At 49.4% G+C, this 16,185-nt stretch overlaps 1 protein-coding gene across 1 annotated transcript; it reads right to left on the bottom strand.

Annotated features, from left to right (window-relative positions):
- Positions 1 to 6,686: 6,686 nt before the first annotated feature.
- On the bottom strand, positions 6,687 to 11,217 carry FAM124B (family with sequence similarity 124 member B; the record flags this gene model as incomplete). Its single annotated transcript, XM_083868266.1, has 4 exons — positions 11,099 to 11,217; positions 9,944 to 10,141; positions 8,817 to 9,556; positions 6,687 to 7,295 (listed from the first exon to the last, which is right to left on the bottom strand). Exons 2-4 carry the CDS (start codon positions 10,032 to 10,034, stop codon positions 6,687 to 6,689), a joined length of 1,440 nt encoding a protein of 479 aa, XP_083724392.1. The 5' UTR covers positions 10,035 to 10,141; positions 11,099 to 11,217.
- Positions 11,218 to 16,185: the final 4,968 nt, after the last annotated feature.

Here is a 16,185-nt window from a genome sequence, read left to right as displayed (position 1 = left end):
TCTGATGCCGAGATGCTGCTGGAGATGATCCCAATTAAAGAATTGAGGCTGTCACAATTTCAGCTGCACGAGGGAGATGAGAAAATGAACAGTGTCACTGAGTATCTGCAGGAACAAATTTACAAACCTAATCACCTCCCAGCATAGCCAGGCTGCCAGTGCCTGAAGAAGGGTGATAGGGGAGAAGAAAGCTTTTGGGACTCTTAAAGAATATAAATTCACCCTAATAGGAATTGGATCTGTCCCTGCCTGTAATCAGCAGCAGAACTGAGATCCTGAACTGGAATATTAATACAAGTGCTCAATGGGAGATGAAAATCTCTCAAAACCTCTCTCAAATAATGAGAATTAAACATCAGAAGTGCAGCACAGCAAACTGCAATGCAGTTGTGCTCTCAGGAGGAGTCTGCTGAAAGGGGAAGTTGAGAAATTCCATGGAAGATATGACTGCCTCCTGGCAGTGCCAGGACAGCATATCTGTTCTGACTGCTTCGTGGTACACTGACTTTTCATTCCAGATACTCTCCCAAACTTGGGTGTGATCCTTGTTTCTCTTTAAAAGATAGGATAATTGAATTTTAATCCAGGTTGATCAGGTGAATCCTCTGCACCTAAAGAAGACCTGGGAACACCTGGGAACAGGACAGAAGCTCTTATTGTAACATCTGCTGTACTTTGTTATTCTGTATTCCTGCTATGATGGTTTGAGGGTGGGAAATATCTCTGACACTTCAGTTAGGTACTAAGTATTTGGGGTGTTCAAATTAGGATATTGCATTGCAAATGAGCAGCTTTTCCTGAGAATAAAGTTGATGGGGAACAGCTGCCTCTGAGAAGGGCACAGTTCCAGGGCACAGCTTGCTGCTGAAGGCCAGGCTCTGCAGGCACACCTGCCTGTGGCAGAAGAGGGGCCTGACAGAGGGATCACCCTGAGGAACATCCTGCAGCTGGCCCTGGAGACTGAAGGAAAAATGTTTTCACTTCCCTGAGGACAAAAACAAGGTGCTGGCAAGCCTTGCAAGAAAACAGTCTTGAGAAGGGAAGAAAGCAGAGGTGCCATAGGAACCTGCACAGGCTGGGCAGCTCCATTCCAGCTGAGCTCCCTGCCCCAACAAGTGCATGCTCCACTCCTGCGTGTCCCACCCAGCTGGTCTGTCACACTGGCATGACTAATGACACTTTGGAGCAAAATCCTGCAGCAAGACCTTACCTCTTCACCACACAGGCCCAAACAGCTGCTGCAAAGCCGAGTTTGTGTGCAGGAGGTGCCAGGGAGGATGGGCAGGGAGTCCAGGCTGTAATGGCATTCCTCCCCTGAGCAGTGTCAGCAGCACCAAAAGGGGCTGCAGAGAATTCTCCTGATTGCCAACCTACATGGAATGATGGGAGGGAAGAGAAGGATGTGTGCCACACACACAGAGTGCCACGGGGAGACCCCTGTGTGTCCCTCTCACTGCCCACACCTCTCCTTTGGCTTCAGCAGAAGTTTCCTGTTCCTGATTAGAGAAAAGCAAAACCTCAGTGCATCTGAGCTGCATAATTCACTTTGCAAGAGAGGCACAGAGAGAGACAGACATGACCTGGAATGCTCTGTATCTCCTCCTGCTCTGCCCTGCCAAAGCAAAGGTCCCACTCTTCATTCACTCCTTGCCCTGCTCCATCACATCTGTCCTAGAGTGATCATTCAGTGCTCTACTACAGATAAAAAGGGAGAATTCATAGCATTTTTTAGTAAAACATCTTTGTAGCAAGCTTGTCAGTACCATATCAACTCTTCTTACACACAGCAGATGCTCAGTAACAACTGCACATGACATTTCACAGCATCAGTGACTGAGGCTGCCAAAAAACAATAAAACACATTAAGAAGAACTCTATTTTCCCTTGTCACTTACATGACAGATCTCCTTAATTGACTACTTTCCTGTCAGAGAAAATTAATGAATGAGAGAGAAATGCGCTTTCTTTGTTATTAGTACCTCTATTGCCTTCTAATCTATCAGGTTAATTTGATGTTAATGAAAGTGAGGATTAAAAGCCCCAATTGCTGGAGGGGTGGGGGCAGGGACTGAAGCTCCATAAGGAGCTCAGACATGCTGGACCACGCCTGGGACTGGAGATCTGATGGTGCAGAAAGGCAAAGCCAGGGGAGAGGAGTGCAGACGGAGCCCTGGCTGGGGCCGGGTGGAGGCAGCTCGCAGCTTTTGTCGAGGCAAGGGAGCCACAGGAGCAGCATCACCCTCCGCTGGGATCCCGGGCACTGCTCGGGCTGTGCAGGGCAGGGGGTGAGGGTCACATCGACACCGGGACTGCGCTGAAAGGGGGATGAAGACCCTGAGCTCCAATAGCAGCTCCTGCCGGCGCTCAGCCCCCGCCAGCCCTGCTCTGCTGCTCCCGGGGGGACAGGGACACACCGCGGGGAGAGCAGGGGACAGGGACACACCGGGGAGAGCAGGGGACAGGGACACACCGCCGGGACAGCAGGGGACAGGGACACACCGCGGAGAGCAGGGGACAGGGACACACCGCGGAGAGCAGGGGACAGGGACACACCGCCGGGACAGCAGGGGACAGGGACACACCGCGGAGAGCAGGGGACAGGGACACACCGGGGACAGCAGGGGACAGGGACACACCGCGGAGAGCAGGGGACAGGGACACACCGGGGACAGCAGGGGACAGGGACACACTGCCAGGGGAGCAGGGGACAGGGACACACCGCGGGAAGAGCAGGGGACAGGGACACACCGGGGAGAGCAGGGGACAGGGACACACCGCGGGGAGAGCAGGGGACAGGGACACACCGCGGAGAGCAGGGGACAGGGACACACCGCGGAGAGCAGGGGACAGGGACACACCGCGGGGAGAGCAGGGGACAGGGACACACCGCGGAGAGCAGGGGACAGGGACACACTGCCAGGGGAGCAGGGGACAGGGACACACCGCGGGAAGAGCAGGGGACAGGGACACACCGCCGGCAGATCAGGGCACAGGGACACAGGGCGGGGACAAGGATGCAGAGTGCGGGCGGCAGGCGGAGCTGGTGCCGCAGGGACGGGCAGGAGCGGCCCCGCAGCCCCGCAGTCCCCAGACCCGCCCAGCGCAGCCGCCACACGCGGGGAGACAACAGAAACACAACAAATGTAACTATAAGAACAACAATAATATCACCAATAACACCAAAAGTAACAGTAACATCAATAATCTGGAAAATCTGCAAAACCCAAGCGGTGACGGGACAATAGAGGATTTGGCCATCACGGCTCCAGCCCTGCCCAGGCGCCAGGGGGTCCCGACTGCACCCACTGACACAGCCCGGGCAGGGCTGGGGCTGCCACGCTCATCTTCAGCAAACGAGACCATTTCTGGTTGGTGTTCCCGTTACAAACATGAGATCTCTGAAAGATGTGTTTTCTTCTACCAGGCGGCCGTGAAGCTTTGCTCGTTCTGGGCACTGGGCACGGCCCCAACAGAGGTGAAGAGAACAAAAGTCCCACCCCAGCCCCAGCAGTGTGAACCTGGGAAGCTCGGCTGCACTCACAGGATTGCCTCAGCATTTACCAAGGCATTCACGAAAGCTGAATTTGGCCCAGAATTCAGGAAAGAAGAGTGCTTTCAGCATTTGCTTCCCCGAAAGAATCAAGCTTGCCAGTTTCTTTTAGCATGAGAGACCAAGGCTGTGATCCCAGTGACCCCTGCAGAGGTTTCCTGGCCGCCTGCCCACAGCACAGCCCCACGGCAGGAGTGGGGAGCAAGGCAGCACCCCCTGCCTTTGTGCTCGTTTCCAGGCATCAGGGAGTGCTCCCTGGCAACTCATCCCTCAGAAATACCACTGTGCTCGCTTCAGAGGAGACAAAAGACACAATTTCTGTTGCCAGGGGTAAAACAAAACAAAAGCAACAGCAGTCACCCCTTCAGGTTGTGTTAAAGTGACCCCAGAGCAAGTTCTGCTTCTTCTGACCCCAACTGCCCATGGCTCCCTCTCAGCACACACCCTGCTCCTGCAAGAACAGATCCCCCCCTCCATCCCCCAGACTGTGCCAGTGACCCAGGAGAAAAGCCTTTCAGTTCAGCTGGAGCCCTTCTTTCATCATCATCCCTGTGAGTGCATGGCAGCATCTCTGCCCCTCTGGGAATGGGGTCACCCAGTGGCTTACAGGAGTCCCAGGGCCATGTCCCCACACCTGGGCATGGCACTGCCTGACACAAAAAAGTGCACCCCTCAAATTTAACATCTCAGTTAGAGGGTGTCCATCAATGCTAACCACCTTGGCTGCTGTTCCTCAAAGGAATCAGCAGCTCAGTATCCACAGCACCATTATCCCAATGATCAGAGCCATTCCCACCACAGTGAATCCTTTGTACCAAGCTCGACACACACCAAAGGTAAAAATCCCACTGCATTTCCCTTCATTCAGTGTTGTGATGCCATGATCCTCTAAGTGTAACTTGTCACACTCCCTGTTCAGGTTCCCACCGAGGCTGTTTTCCCCAATGTGCTTTTCTGGGACCAGAGCATGGGATGGGAAGCCCTGGCTGAGCTCACAGCCTTGCCAGCCCCACACACCTCCTGCATCCATTCTCTCTGGCTGCTTACCAGGAAGCTGCTCTCAGGGTGTTTGGGACACAGACCTTCAGCAGACCCTGCCAACCCCTGCCCCTTATCAGACTTTTTTAAAAGCCTGAAAGAAATGGCACAGTGTGCAAGGAAGAAGTACAAAATAGAGGCTGCAGAGATATGAACAGTCAGGAAAATGTGAATCTTTGCCTTCCACTACTGAATCTGTCCATGGACAAACGTGCCCTCTGACCCAACACACCTTGCACACCTGCCTGTGTAATATGGAATTTGTACTAGATACATCCTGTGCTTAAAATATATGGATTTTACATGCTCAGTGTTAAAAGCAGTATTTTCAGAGCCACTTTCCTTTGACTCAAAGCCTTTTTCCATGATCTGTTGCAAGCAGGTGAAACTCATCCCTTTTTTTTTTTCCCCAAATGATGAAGCATTTCCCCCAGGCTAGATACTGACCTTCTGTCTCTTTTTAGGTAAAATAAGATTATGCTAAATAGTCACTCAGATACCTTTGGCATGAGAGAGAGGTGGCCATGAAATCTCTTTAAAGCTGTTTCTCCCAGGAATCCCACTTGTGCCTTTATTCCCAAGTTCATGATTATCCCATCCATGCCCACTGAAGGTCTGTAACCTTGTGTTCAGAGAGCACTGCCCTGCTGTGAGCCCCCTCTTCTGCCCTGTGCCTCCAGCCCACCCTCACACACACCACAGGAGCCCCAGGGAGCCAGTCCCTCCAACCTCCTCTTGGTTGCCTCCCTATTGATTAGACATTTTCTCCAGCTCTGAAAAGCCTTGCTGAGTTTCCAGTGCTAGGAGAGATTAAATAATCACCCTTGTAGATGTAACATATCACAGCAGGATTCATTAGAAAGTCCACCATGTTTGTGGAGTTTGTGAAAACCTGGGGATGTTCGTAAATGTCCAGTGAATGAAGTGTCCTGTTCTGTAGGTTTTGGTCCCCAAATTGATGGGTTCACGAGCATCACTTGGCAGGGCAGAACCAGCTGGGACTTTCCTATATCCCCTCCAGATTTCAGATATATTTAAGGGGGAAAATACCTCTTTGTTGGACTGTTTGGGAGGTAAGTATGATCAGAAGGGGCTTTTCTTTGAATAATTTCACTCCTCCTTCATATCCTTCCCATCTCTTTCCCTCTGAGATTTATTTAATCCTACTTGAGAAAGAAAACTGATCAAGACGGGAGTTATTTCAGCATCTGTTGATGCTGAATCATGACTTCATTTCTCCTGTCCTTTTTACTCTCCAGGATTTAGGCAATTCCCTCCAAGACTCTTAACTGCTCTTGTCTTCTGTTAATTAAAACCCAGCTAAGATCACCTGCTAATTGCACACTGGTTTAACAAAGCCTGGCCTGCTGCTGTATTTATTTTAAGTATCACATGAAAAGGCAACAGCAGGTTTTACTGGCACTTCAAGTGTGTGGTTTTTGCAGGTACTGTGCTGAGTTGGGAAAAAGGCCTCACTAGAAATAGTTTTCTTGAGAAATATTCAAAAGAATATTCTTATGTTTCAAATCTTGCATAAAATTTACAACATCGATAGATTTTAAATATCAACAACAGGGGAAGAAAGAAGCAACACAAAGGAAAACCAGCATAACCAGTGTGACCATGCCACTGTGACCTTTCTCTAGTGTGTCCTGGCAAGGGATGGTGAGTCCCCATGGCTGAGCTCTTGGGCAGCTCAGGCAAGCTGCACCTTCAAAACCCATCTGAGGACGTTACTGCCCATTTTTTAATGTCTTAGAACAGCTCTAGGAGTTATATGGCTCATTCCTATTCATTGCATAACATACCCCTCACCTACTGTGCATTTAAAAAAAAAAAAAAAAAAAAAAAACAAAACAAAAAACAAAACAAAAAACCCCCCAACAAAATAGAACAAAACAACAACTTTGTGTAAATAGAGTGTTATTTTCCCCGCAGCCTCCTTAGCATCTCTCCATGGGAATTCAGTGTCTGCCTCAGCAGTGGGGTGTCACAGCTGCAGAGGTGCACCCTGAGCAGCATCAGCAGTCACCGCACATCCAAAAGTGCTCCGCGGTCCTTTGGGAAGGATGAGTCCATCTGGCACGTTTGTTTTGAGTCATATAAAGAATTCCTGCTCCTCGTCCTCTGCCGGGAGTGCGAGGCTGGCCCGCGGTGCTGGCGGAGCTCCGGGAGCGGCTGCTTTGCCGGGAGCCCGCAGCGGGCGCGCCCCGTCCCGGGCGGGCAGAGCATCCCCATCCCCGGCCCCGGGCGCTGCCGGCTGCGGGAGGCTGCTCCGCAGGGCCCCGGGGAAGTGGCTCAGCGGGCAGCGGCCGCTGCCGGGACTCCCCACGGCCAGCCCGGTGTCCACGTTGGTCTCGGTTCCCCGGTGCCGGCGGCTGTCCGGGAGAGGAGCCGGCCGCCTCCTGCCCGCCTGCCTGCGGAGTGACAGCGCTTCCCAGCACGGCCGGGCGGCCGCCGCAGCGCCAGGAGCGCACAGGTGCCTCTGGAGGTCACTGCTGCACTGCTCAGAGCCCAGGGCTCCACCTGGGTAAGATTTGCGTTTATCCTTCAGAGCCCTGACCTGGCTTCTCCGCCCAGGATTATTACCCTGTTTTACAGCGAGGGGGGCTGGCATAGAGTCCTGAGAAATTTTTCCACTGCTTTTATTATTATGCTGCTGGGAGAGCCCGATGTTTGTTTCAAGGGTCCTGGAGCTGCTTTGAACCTGTTGAAAATGAGAGAGAACCCAGTTATCACACAGTTCTAGCTTGACCAAGGATGATGCTCCTGCCCAGCCTCGCTGTGCTGGGTCACCTGCAGCCTGAGTCATCACACCCGGGGAAGTCCGTGCCAAAGGAGGCTGTGGATACAAAAATCCACACGCATTCCAGGAGAACCTAGATAAACACTTGGAAAGGAGAGCCACTGCCAGTTACCACAAGGGGCTTCAGGGAAAAATGACAACTCCATGTGCAGTCTGTGAGCAGAGCCTTGGATTTAGTTTGCAGTATGGCAGAAGGTCAGGGCTGGGGGTAAATTGCAGATATTTAGAAGAAAGATTTACAGTATGGGCTGAGGAGCTGCAGAATAAATCACCAGGTTGTCAGCCTGCTGTCTGGAGCTTGGACACAAGGTGCATCCTCAAGTTCAAGTGGATTACACCTTCCATTGCAAGGAACATAGTGCAGCATGGTCACATCCCTAAAAAAGCTTCCGAATTTCCTGCCAGTGAATTAATGGACATCTGTCAGCTCAAATACTTTGTATCTACAGCAGGAAGAGCCACAGAGTAATTTAGGAAGGGACTTTTGCAGGTCACCTGGCCCAGCCCCCTGTTTCAGGTAGGACCAGCTTCAAAGCTGTGTGAAGATACTCAGGGCCTGGACCACCCTGAGAGGGTGCAAACAAGTTTATAAATTGATATTGAATGGTATCAAGGGCTACCCTAAGATTAGTGTTCAAAGCGGCATAGAAATAGGCTACACCACGTAATTAACTTTACCTGTAACAGAGGACTTCTGGAAGGAAAAAGAAAAGGCCAGGGCAAATAATTTAAAATCCAAATTACAAGAAAAAATAATCAGAGGTGGGAGAGGTTGTTGCAATGGAAAGAAAGCACACTGAGCCAAACTGCCATTCTACTCACGTGTATAATTCTCACTACGTATGTTCTCAGCACAGACTATGTATTTAAAAAAAAAAAAATAAAAATTGTATTTATATAACCTCTGGACTGCAGTCCTCGACAGAAAAGGCAGAGGTTTCCTAGAACACATCTCTTCGTCACTTCTGCCCAACTGCAACTCACTTGTGATCTCACAGCCTCATTTGGAGAGGGTGCTGTATCAACACTACACTTACAAAACTTCTGGTTTTGGATGTCAAAAATCTGCTTTGAAAAATATTTATACAGCACTGACTTATCAGAAAAAGATTAGGCTGATATAATCATTTATTTGAGGCAGAGGAGAGAAGCTGTTAAGCTAGTGTGCCTTAGAAAGTATTAATAACCTGCATTTCAGGCAAGCAGTAATGATGTTAATATAACTGTATAAAAACATTCCAAGGATCAGTGCTTATATTTATCAACAGCATCACAGCACTGGCAGACACCGATTACTGCATTCACAAATTCAAAAGAAAACATGAACATGAAACAAAATCACAATTTCCATTTCAAACCAGACCTGCTTTCCTCGGAAAAAAAATCAGATGAACTCTCCTCTGGAGAGCACCACAGACATACCTTGAGCAGAATTGTATTTCCTTCGTAGTCCTGTGTTTGCCACCTGGTGCTGCTGATAGGAACGCAGGGGTTGGGCAGGAGGGGCACCAGCTGCCCAATTTCCTGCACCTTGAACTGCAAGGCTGAGGAGTCCCTGGGCTCAGCCACCACCCCGATGGGCAGCTGCTTCAGGCACAGCTGCACGGCCACGTGTGGGGTGGTGTGCAGCACGAAGACACAGAAAGTGCTTTTCTGCACAGTGGCTTCCTTCTGGAGGATCATCTCGTAGAGCCTCACTGCGTCCTCATAGTTATCAAAGCTGCAGTAGAGGGTGACCCGCAGGATTTCGGGCCCGCAGTGCACCCGCCTGATGCCCCACACGGGCAGCTGCTCATCCAGCCCATAGAAGTCCTGGTGGGATGGGGCACAGGGGTGGCTGTGCCCATTAACAAACTGGGCACGCTGGTACCTCCAGGGAGGGCGCTGGAATTGCTCATGGACCTGGAAAATCCGTTCCTCTCCCAAGTCCTCGTGCAGAAAAAGGACGATGGATATTCCAGGAAAGCTGCAGCTCCTCTTGCGGTATCTCTCGTAGTATTTCAGGGGAGGGATTCGCTCAGACACCAGGAAAAGGCGAATGTCCAGGCAGAGCCATCCCAAAAGCCGGTCCAGAGTTTGCTGCAGAGGAAATGAGTGTCCCAAATGGGTGAGGAGATGCACAGTCATCAGAGACTCTGCTCCATCATCCATTGCAAAGACTCCTGGCAAAAAATTAAAACAAATTGGTACCTTCCTTCTACTCTTTCCCTCAGGAACGCAGGAGTGTACTCTGAGCCTTGAACAGAATGAGTTCAGACCCCTGCAGGCTTTGCAGTAACCTGATGAAACACGTGGGTAAGCACAGGGAACACGCAGAGGGGGTGGGTGCAGAGTGACAAGGCTTTAAGAGGGCAGTCCCAAGTCACATTCCATGGAGCTCGGCTCAAGGCTCACTCCCAGCTCTGGAGCTCTCCTCACTGAGTACATGTGACCCAAGTGTCCACAAACAGCTCAGTGTCCTCCTGCTCCTGTCGTTGACAATGCGGGACAGCAGAGATGCACAGCACTGGCACACGAGCAGTGATTTCCCAGGATGAGGTGATGCTCACTTGTCTCTCGGCAGTGGAAGCGGCTGCTCTGGACCCAGCCGAATCCCACCAGTGCAATCACTGCCTTCTGCAAAGCCCATGTGGCACTCATGGCTGAAACCCTCAGCAAATTTTCTTGTAGTCAGCAGGCTGGCTTTGGCTCATTGTGAAAAGCCTGTGATCTCTGTGAGTCCCACCCTTCTGGGCCACGAAGATAAGCTATTCTTTGAAAACAAGGAAGGAAAACAGAATAACAAAAGAAAAAACCCGACCATGTGAACATAACAGATAACAATAAGGGCAGATATAAATCAGGAAAGAGGAGCTTTGGGAAAAAACCTCGACTCACAGTTACACCCTTCACAACAAAGGCAGCTTGCTGCCTAACTGGAAACCAGGTCCTGGGTCACTGTACATAGCCCATAAAAGCTGGGTAGGGCCAAGCCTGGGTACCAGGCTTCCCATTTTCAGTGCTTCTTTTTCATCCTTTATTTTTTTTCCCTGAGATACCCATGTAATCAGCTGCCTTATTCAAAGTCCATGGTGTTTGTTTTTGTTGTTTTTTTTTTTTTTTTTTTTTGTTCCGTGGGTTTACATATTGGTACTTAGCTTACTGCATAAGCTACAATAGGAATGCTGAAAATACCCTGCTTTCCAGGTCTCTTCTAGTGTCTGGACAATGAATCACACTTTCCCTTCATCTCCCTGTTTGCCAGCCCAGGAGCAAGACAATACAGGTCAAGCCAAACCCACTTCCTATTCAGAACTGCCCCCACTATAGCCAGTTCTTAAATCAAAATTGGGGCCTCTGGTGATCTGTCCAGCTCCATCTAATTAAGAGCAGCACATCTCTCTCAGTTGGCTGACATGCCAACTTCCCTCTCAAACAGCCAAGTACACAAAGCAGTGGTTCACTGTTTAAAAAATCCCAGCATTTATAAGTCTGTTATTCAAAATTCTGAACTGTTTTTTTTTTTTTATGACCCTAACTTTATAGTCAACTAAGTAAAATCTCCAAGGTCTAAAGGCACAAGCAGCACTGCCTTGGTTTCATTTAGGGAGATACCTCTAACTGGTAGAAACTTTCATGCTTTAAAAGCTACACTGACACCTATTTACAATAAAAATAAAAAAAAGACTGTCTAGAAAATTAGGAAAAAATTATTTTGCACCCACCTGCAACACTTCAAGCAAGTAACAACTGCTGTTGGGAGGGAGACAAAAACAAAATCTACCCTTCAGACAATTGCAGGAAGAGAGTGAAGAGAAGAGTGCAAGTGCTCAAAACATTAAAATTCTCTAGATGAGCTCTGAACAACACAATTTCACTAAAATATGGAAAAGGAAATGATTCATCAACTCCTTGCTATAGGGCAAGGGCAGGCAGTCATCTGCCTTCCTGCCTGTGAAGAACAGGAGAATTTGCCTGTACAGGAAAACGTTGAAACTAAGTTCATCAGGGCTTGCTTTGTAGCTAGAACCCATGAGCAGGTTCCCCTATTCCCACCCCAGGTGATCCCTTGGGCTGCTATTCCACCACAGCCCCAGTGCCTACCCCCACCCCCCTTCTCCCTGCACCTGCAAACCGCCCCCTCTCAGGGCAGTGAGGAGGGAGCAAGGGGGCCAAGTGCTGCTTTCCTCCTGCAGTGCCATCACTGCTGGCTTGTGCAGCTCTCAGCCACAGCCCTGCTCCAGTCTGCTGGATAAAATCCCGTGGGCACCTGCAGCAGTGGGGTGAAGGTGACAGAGGACTGGGGATGTGAATTCTTGCAGAGCAGCTGTGGAGAGGAAGGGCTGGTTAGGGAATGATGAAGAAACCTTGGCCCTCTCCAGCTCCTGCTGTAGCCAGGGGGAGCAAAATTGTTTTCCAGACAGGCAAGTGCTTCCCACAGAGGCTGCTGAAGGTGTGCAGCATCTCTCCTGTTTTCACAACAGCCAAGAACCTGAGGTTGGGTTAAATCCTGAACCCTCCACCATGTGTTTCCTCTGTGCTTGCTGGGTGAGACAGGGAAACAATCTCAGCTGGGAAACTCCACCTGATGAAGCTGCCTGGAGAAGTTTTAGGCCTGGTTCTCAGCTCTCCAGCAGCTCTGGATCAGGAGAACCCCCCAATCCTCCTACCAGGAGCATGTGATGAGCTGAACTTTAGCCTTTGCCTGAGCCACTCCCTCAGAGCAGGGCAGCCTCACCACCCAGCCAAACACTTCTGTTCGTCTTCCACTTGCTCTGACAACTAAAAATCCTTGGGGAAGGGCTCAAACCAGGCTCCTCAGTCTCGGACAAGGGTATCGTCATGCCCTTCCTTTGTCTCCAATCTATTGTCCCCCCCAAACCTTGGGATAAAGCCTGGGTGCAATGGCCCTCACTGCTGCAGCCAGGTGAGCTAAGACCCTTCACCCACTGCTGGTCTCAGGGGGAAAACAAATGGCTGCAACCAGGACAAGGTGCTGGCTTCTGCTGGATCTTGTAAGAAAAGCAAAGTGCTGGTTTCACCCCTGTCCTTGAATGGAATGAGTACTTGCCTGCCTCTCTGCTTCCCCCTCCCCCAGCTTTCCAGCCTGGCTGCCAAACGGAAAAGCACATTTTTCATAGTGACCTACTGAAGGTGCCAAGAAAGATTTCTTCAAGTGATTAGAAAAATAGCAGCTCAATCTTATGTGAAAAGGCACTTTACTGAGGGGAGGAGGGGTGAACAATTCTGATATGGGACTCAAAAAAATTGAGGCCCCATTCCCACATGGCAGTGACTGGTAACACAGCAGAACATACAGGAAGCTGCAGGGGCACTAGAGCTGTGTGTAAGAGCAGGACAAATATGAACATTTGTTTCTGGCACTAATGCATACACTGGTAAGCCCTGCATAAATTCAAGTCCAAACACAAACAACTAATAAACACTTTATGGTGTGAAGCCTCAGAGAATACTGTCTGCTGTAAGTCTACAGTGGGAAGGCACAGCACAATAATTAAAAGTTCCTTTTCACAATCAATTCCTGAGTCGTGCCTAGTCCTCTGCACTGCTCAGAGCCCTCTGCTCCAGCTGACACCACCAAAACTGATGATGCATCACAGGATTTAATAAGTTCAGAGCAACATCTGTAAGGAAGGTACTTTACAAGGATTATTAGAATGTAATTAACTTGAGAGATGAGTATGTATTACCTAAGCACCTTGGGAGAAGGCCTCATTAAATACATGACTCAGGCTTCTTCATTTCTTTTAAAAACATTTTTCTTTTGTTTTACACCAATCTCAAGCTCTGCCTATAACAAGGACAAAACTACTAAATTAACTTGCTAGATGACAATTATATACACTATACACAGTACTGAGATAAAAATCAAGATTAAGGCCTTACTTGAACACAAAAGTCTTTTCAGAGGTTGTCTCTGGCTTCAAACCCTGTGACTCCAATTCATCACCGCTTTAGAGGAAACTAAAGACCCAATGACCAAACCCCCATCTAACTTACCGCATTTATTTAAGTAGACTCTTGTCCCAAACGATTGTTGTTTATTCTTTTTAGCCAGCTATCAGAAAGTAGCAACCCAGCAAAGGTCTGTCAGCAGGCAGAAAATACAGAGCTCCAGCACACAGGGTGAGTCAGGACCCAAGCACATACACACACAGGGAGGGAAAGGAAAGAAGAAAGCAGCTGTGCAGAGCAGAGGGACCTGTCCTACCTGGCACAGCCCTGCCCGGGGCTCTGCTGCAGCCCAGCCCAGCCCAGCCCAGCCCAGCCCAGCCCAGCCGGGCAGCGCTGCAGCTCCAGCTCTGCCCAGGGCCGGGACACGCCGGCTCCGGCTCCCCCGGGAGCAGCTCCACGCCTGGAGCTGCTGGCACAAGGGACAGCTCGGAGGCTCACAGGAGATAAATGCGGAGTGAGGGAGGCTCCTCTGAGCCACGGCTCCCGGGGACAGCGATCCTCGGCACTGTGGCACACGGTGCCAGAGGGACACCCAGGATTAAACATCTTCCCGGTGCACCTGATGACTACAGTAACCGGAGTAAAGCAGAGTTATCCTCAGGTGACACAGGCTTGGAGGCAAGGGCAAGGCTGAGAGAGCAGCACTGGGACACTGAGGTGAGTTTCCTAGAAGTAACAAGTATGTTGTAGAAAGGCACTGCATGGCCTTGGCTGGTTTTTATACTCATCTCTCACCAAATGCAGGTTATGTGTCCTGAGCCAGTTACAGGGCACTTAAAGACAGTTCCATTTTTCCTCAGTTTTCAGTTTTAAAAAACCCAAAACACTCCATGTACTCAAACCAAGACCCCCTAAACGTAATGAGACAATTGGAGGTTACAGCAGAAACAAGTATTTGGTAACAAAGATCACAGAATGGATCAGGTCAGAAGGGATCACCATGGGGCATCTGGTCCAACCTCCCTGCTCAGGCAGGATCATCCCAGAGCACTTGGCACGGGATTGTGTCCAAAGGGTTCTGGAGTATCTCCAGTGAGGGGAGACTCACACCCTCTCTGGGCAACCTGAGCCAGTGCTCAGTCACTGCACATGGGAGAAGTTCTTCCTCACATTCAGGTGGAACTTCCTGGGCATCAGTTTTCTCCATTGCCTCTTGTCCTACTGCTTCACACCAGACAGAGCCTGGTCCATTCTCTTGACACCCTCCTTTCAGTCCATTATTGATTAGGTCCCCCTTGGCCTTCTTGAGACTGAACAAGCCCAACTCTCTCAGCTTTTCCTGTGGTGTTTTGACTTCCAAGAGCCAACATTTAGCAGTGACCCAAGATGGCATCTTTGGGATCCCTCTGCCCCAGTGTCAATCCACTTCCACAGGTCAGAGGAGGACAAAGGGGAATTCAGCCTGCTAGATGTGAATTTAGGTGCCCAGCTTCAGAGACTCATTTCTGAAAGATTTAACCCAGCAATTTTTATAGAAATTACACCTCAATTAAAAATCCTCCAGAAAAAGAAAACAGGCAGATCTAAAGAAACACAAGACTTGCAGGGCCCAGCAAAGTGTTTGTTTAATCAGCTTACATTTAGCATTGTTGAAGGCAACTCAAAGCAGAATTCTTGGAAGGCCAGCAGCAGAGCTGTGACTGCACCCTGCCGAGTGCTAATAAGAGCGAGTCCCCAGGAGGTGGTGACCTTACCAGCAAGGCCAAGCTCCAGCTTACGGAACAAGTCAGACCCACACACTGTGAAGGCTTCTAATTACTCCCTTTCCTGAAGACAACCTTCCTGAGATACAGAATAATACACCCAAACTTCTAATTAAAAAAAGTATTGGCCTGTATCCCACATTATGCTGGAATTGCAGATTTGCATAATTAAGTTGATACCAAATGCTGTGACAGACAAGCTGCAGATTATTAGCCTCATCTTTAATAGAATTTCAAAAGAAGCAAGATCCAAACCGCCAACAAATATTAGCAGAAGTGGCTCTTGAGGTCTGGGAAACTCAGACATTACTGGGATTTGGGGCATGTTCTGGTAACTTTGCAAAGGACAATGTGCACACAAACTCAAAAGCCATTATTGTAAGGCACCACCAAGCTCTAATGTAGCATCGCTTTGAGGACTTCAGGACTTCTTATTGTGACTATTTCCTCCCAAAACCAGGACTGCTAAAATGAATGCTATTCATGAACAGGGGCTGGAAGTGGCAGCTTCTGGTGGATCCCCCTTTTCTCCCTCCCAGTTTTATTCAGGCAAACAGGAGCACATGGCTCTCCAGACAACTCCCTCATCCTGTCTAGAGCTAGTCCAGGTCAGCAGCCCAAGGACTGGGGGAGGTGAAACAGGCCTTTGCCTCCTGAGCAGCAATTTGCTTCTTGCTTTAGGACAATCAGCTGCTGAGAGCAGGGAGATTGTCAGGCTGGAGACCCAGGCAGATACTGCTGCGAGGTACAATCACACCACATTTGCAAGATGTGCAAGATTTCTTTGCAGGTAAAACCTGTGGAAGAAAAAAAAAAAGGTCAGATTTTGTTTGAGAGGACCAGAAGCACCAGCCTAAACCTCAGTGCCTTAGAATGGAATGAGGCAGAGATATTACACTTACCAATCTGTGTGTGTACTTCCCTAAAAAGGCTGGGCTGTCCTTGAAAAACTTGGCTTAATTTAAAAGGTTGTAAAAATATAGACATTCACATTATCACACTTACATCTAAGTTCCTTAAAGCAAGGACAAATGCTGTGGCTTTCCACATATCAGATAAGCATAGTGTGGTGAAAACTGAGGCTTCAAGTACTAACCTAATGAGAATAAATAACTAAGATTAAAAACAAGAGG

This window comes from Zosterops lateralis, assembly GCF_965231275.1.
Source record: "Zosterops lateralis genome assembly, chromosome: 10".
Lineage (NCBI taxonomy): Eukaryota > Metazoa > Chordata > Aves > Passeriformes > Zosteropidae > Zosterops > Zosterops lateralis.
This window is presented reverse-complemented; position numbering and strand designations above follow the sequence as displayed.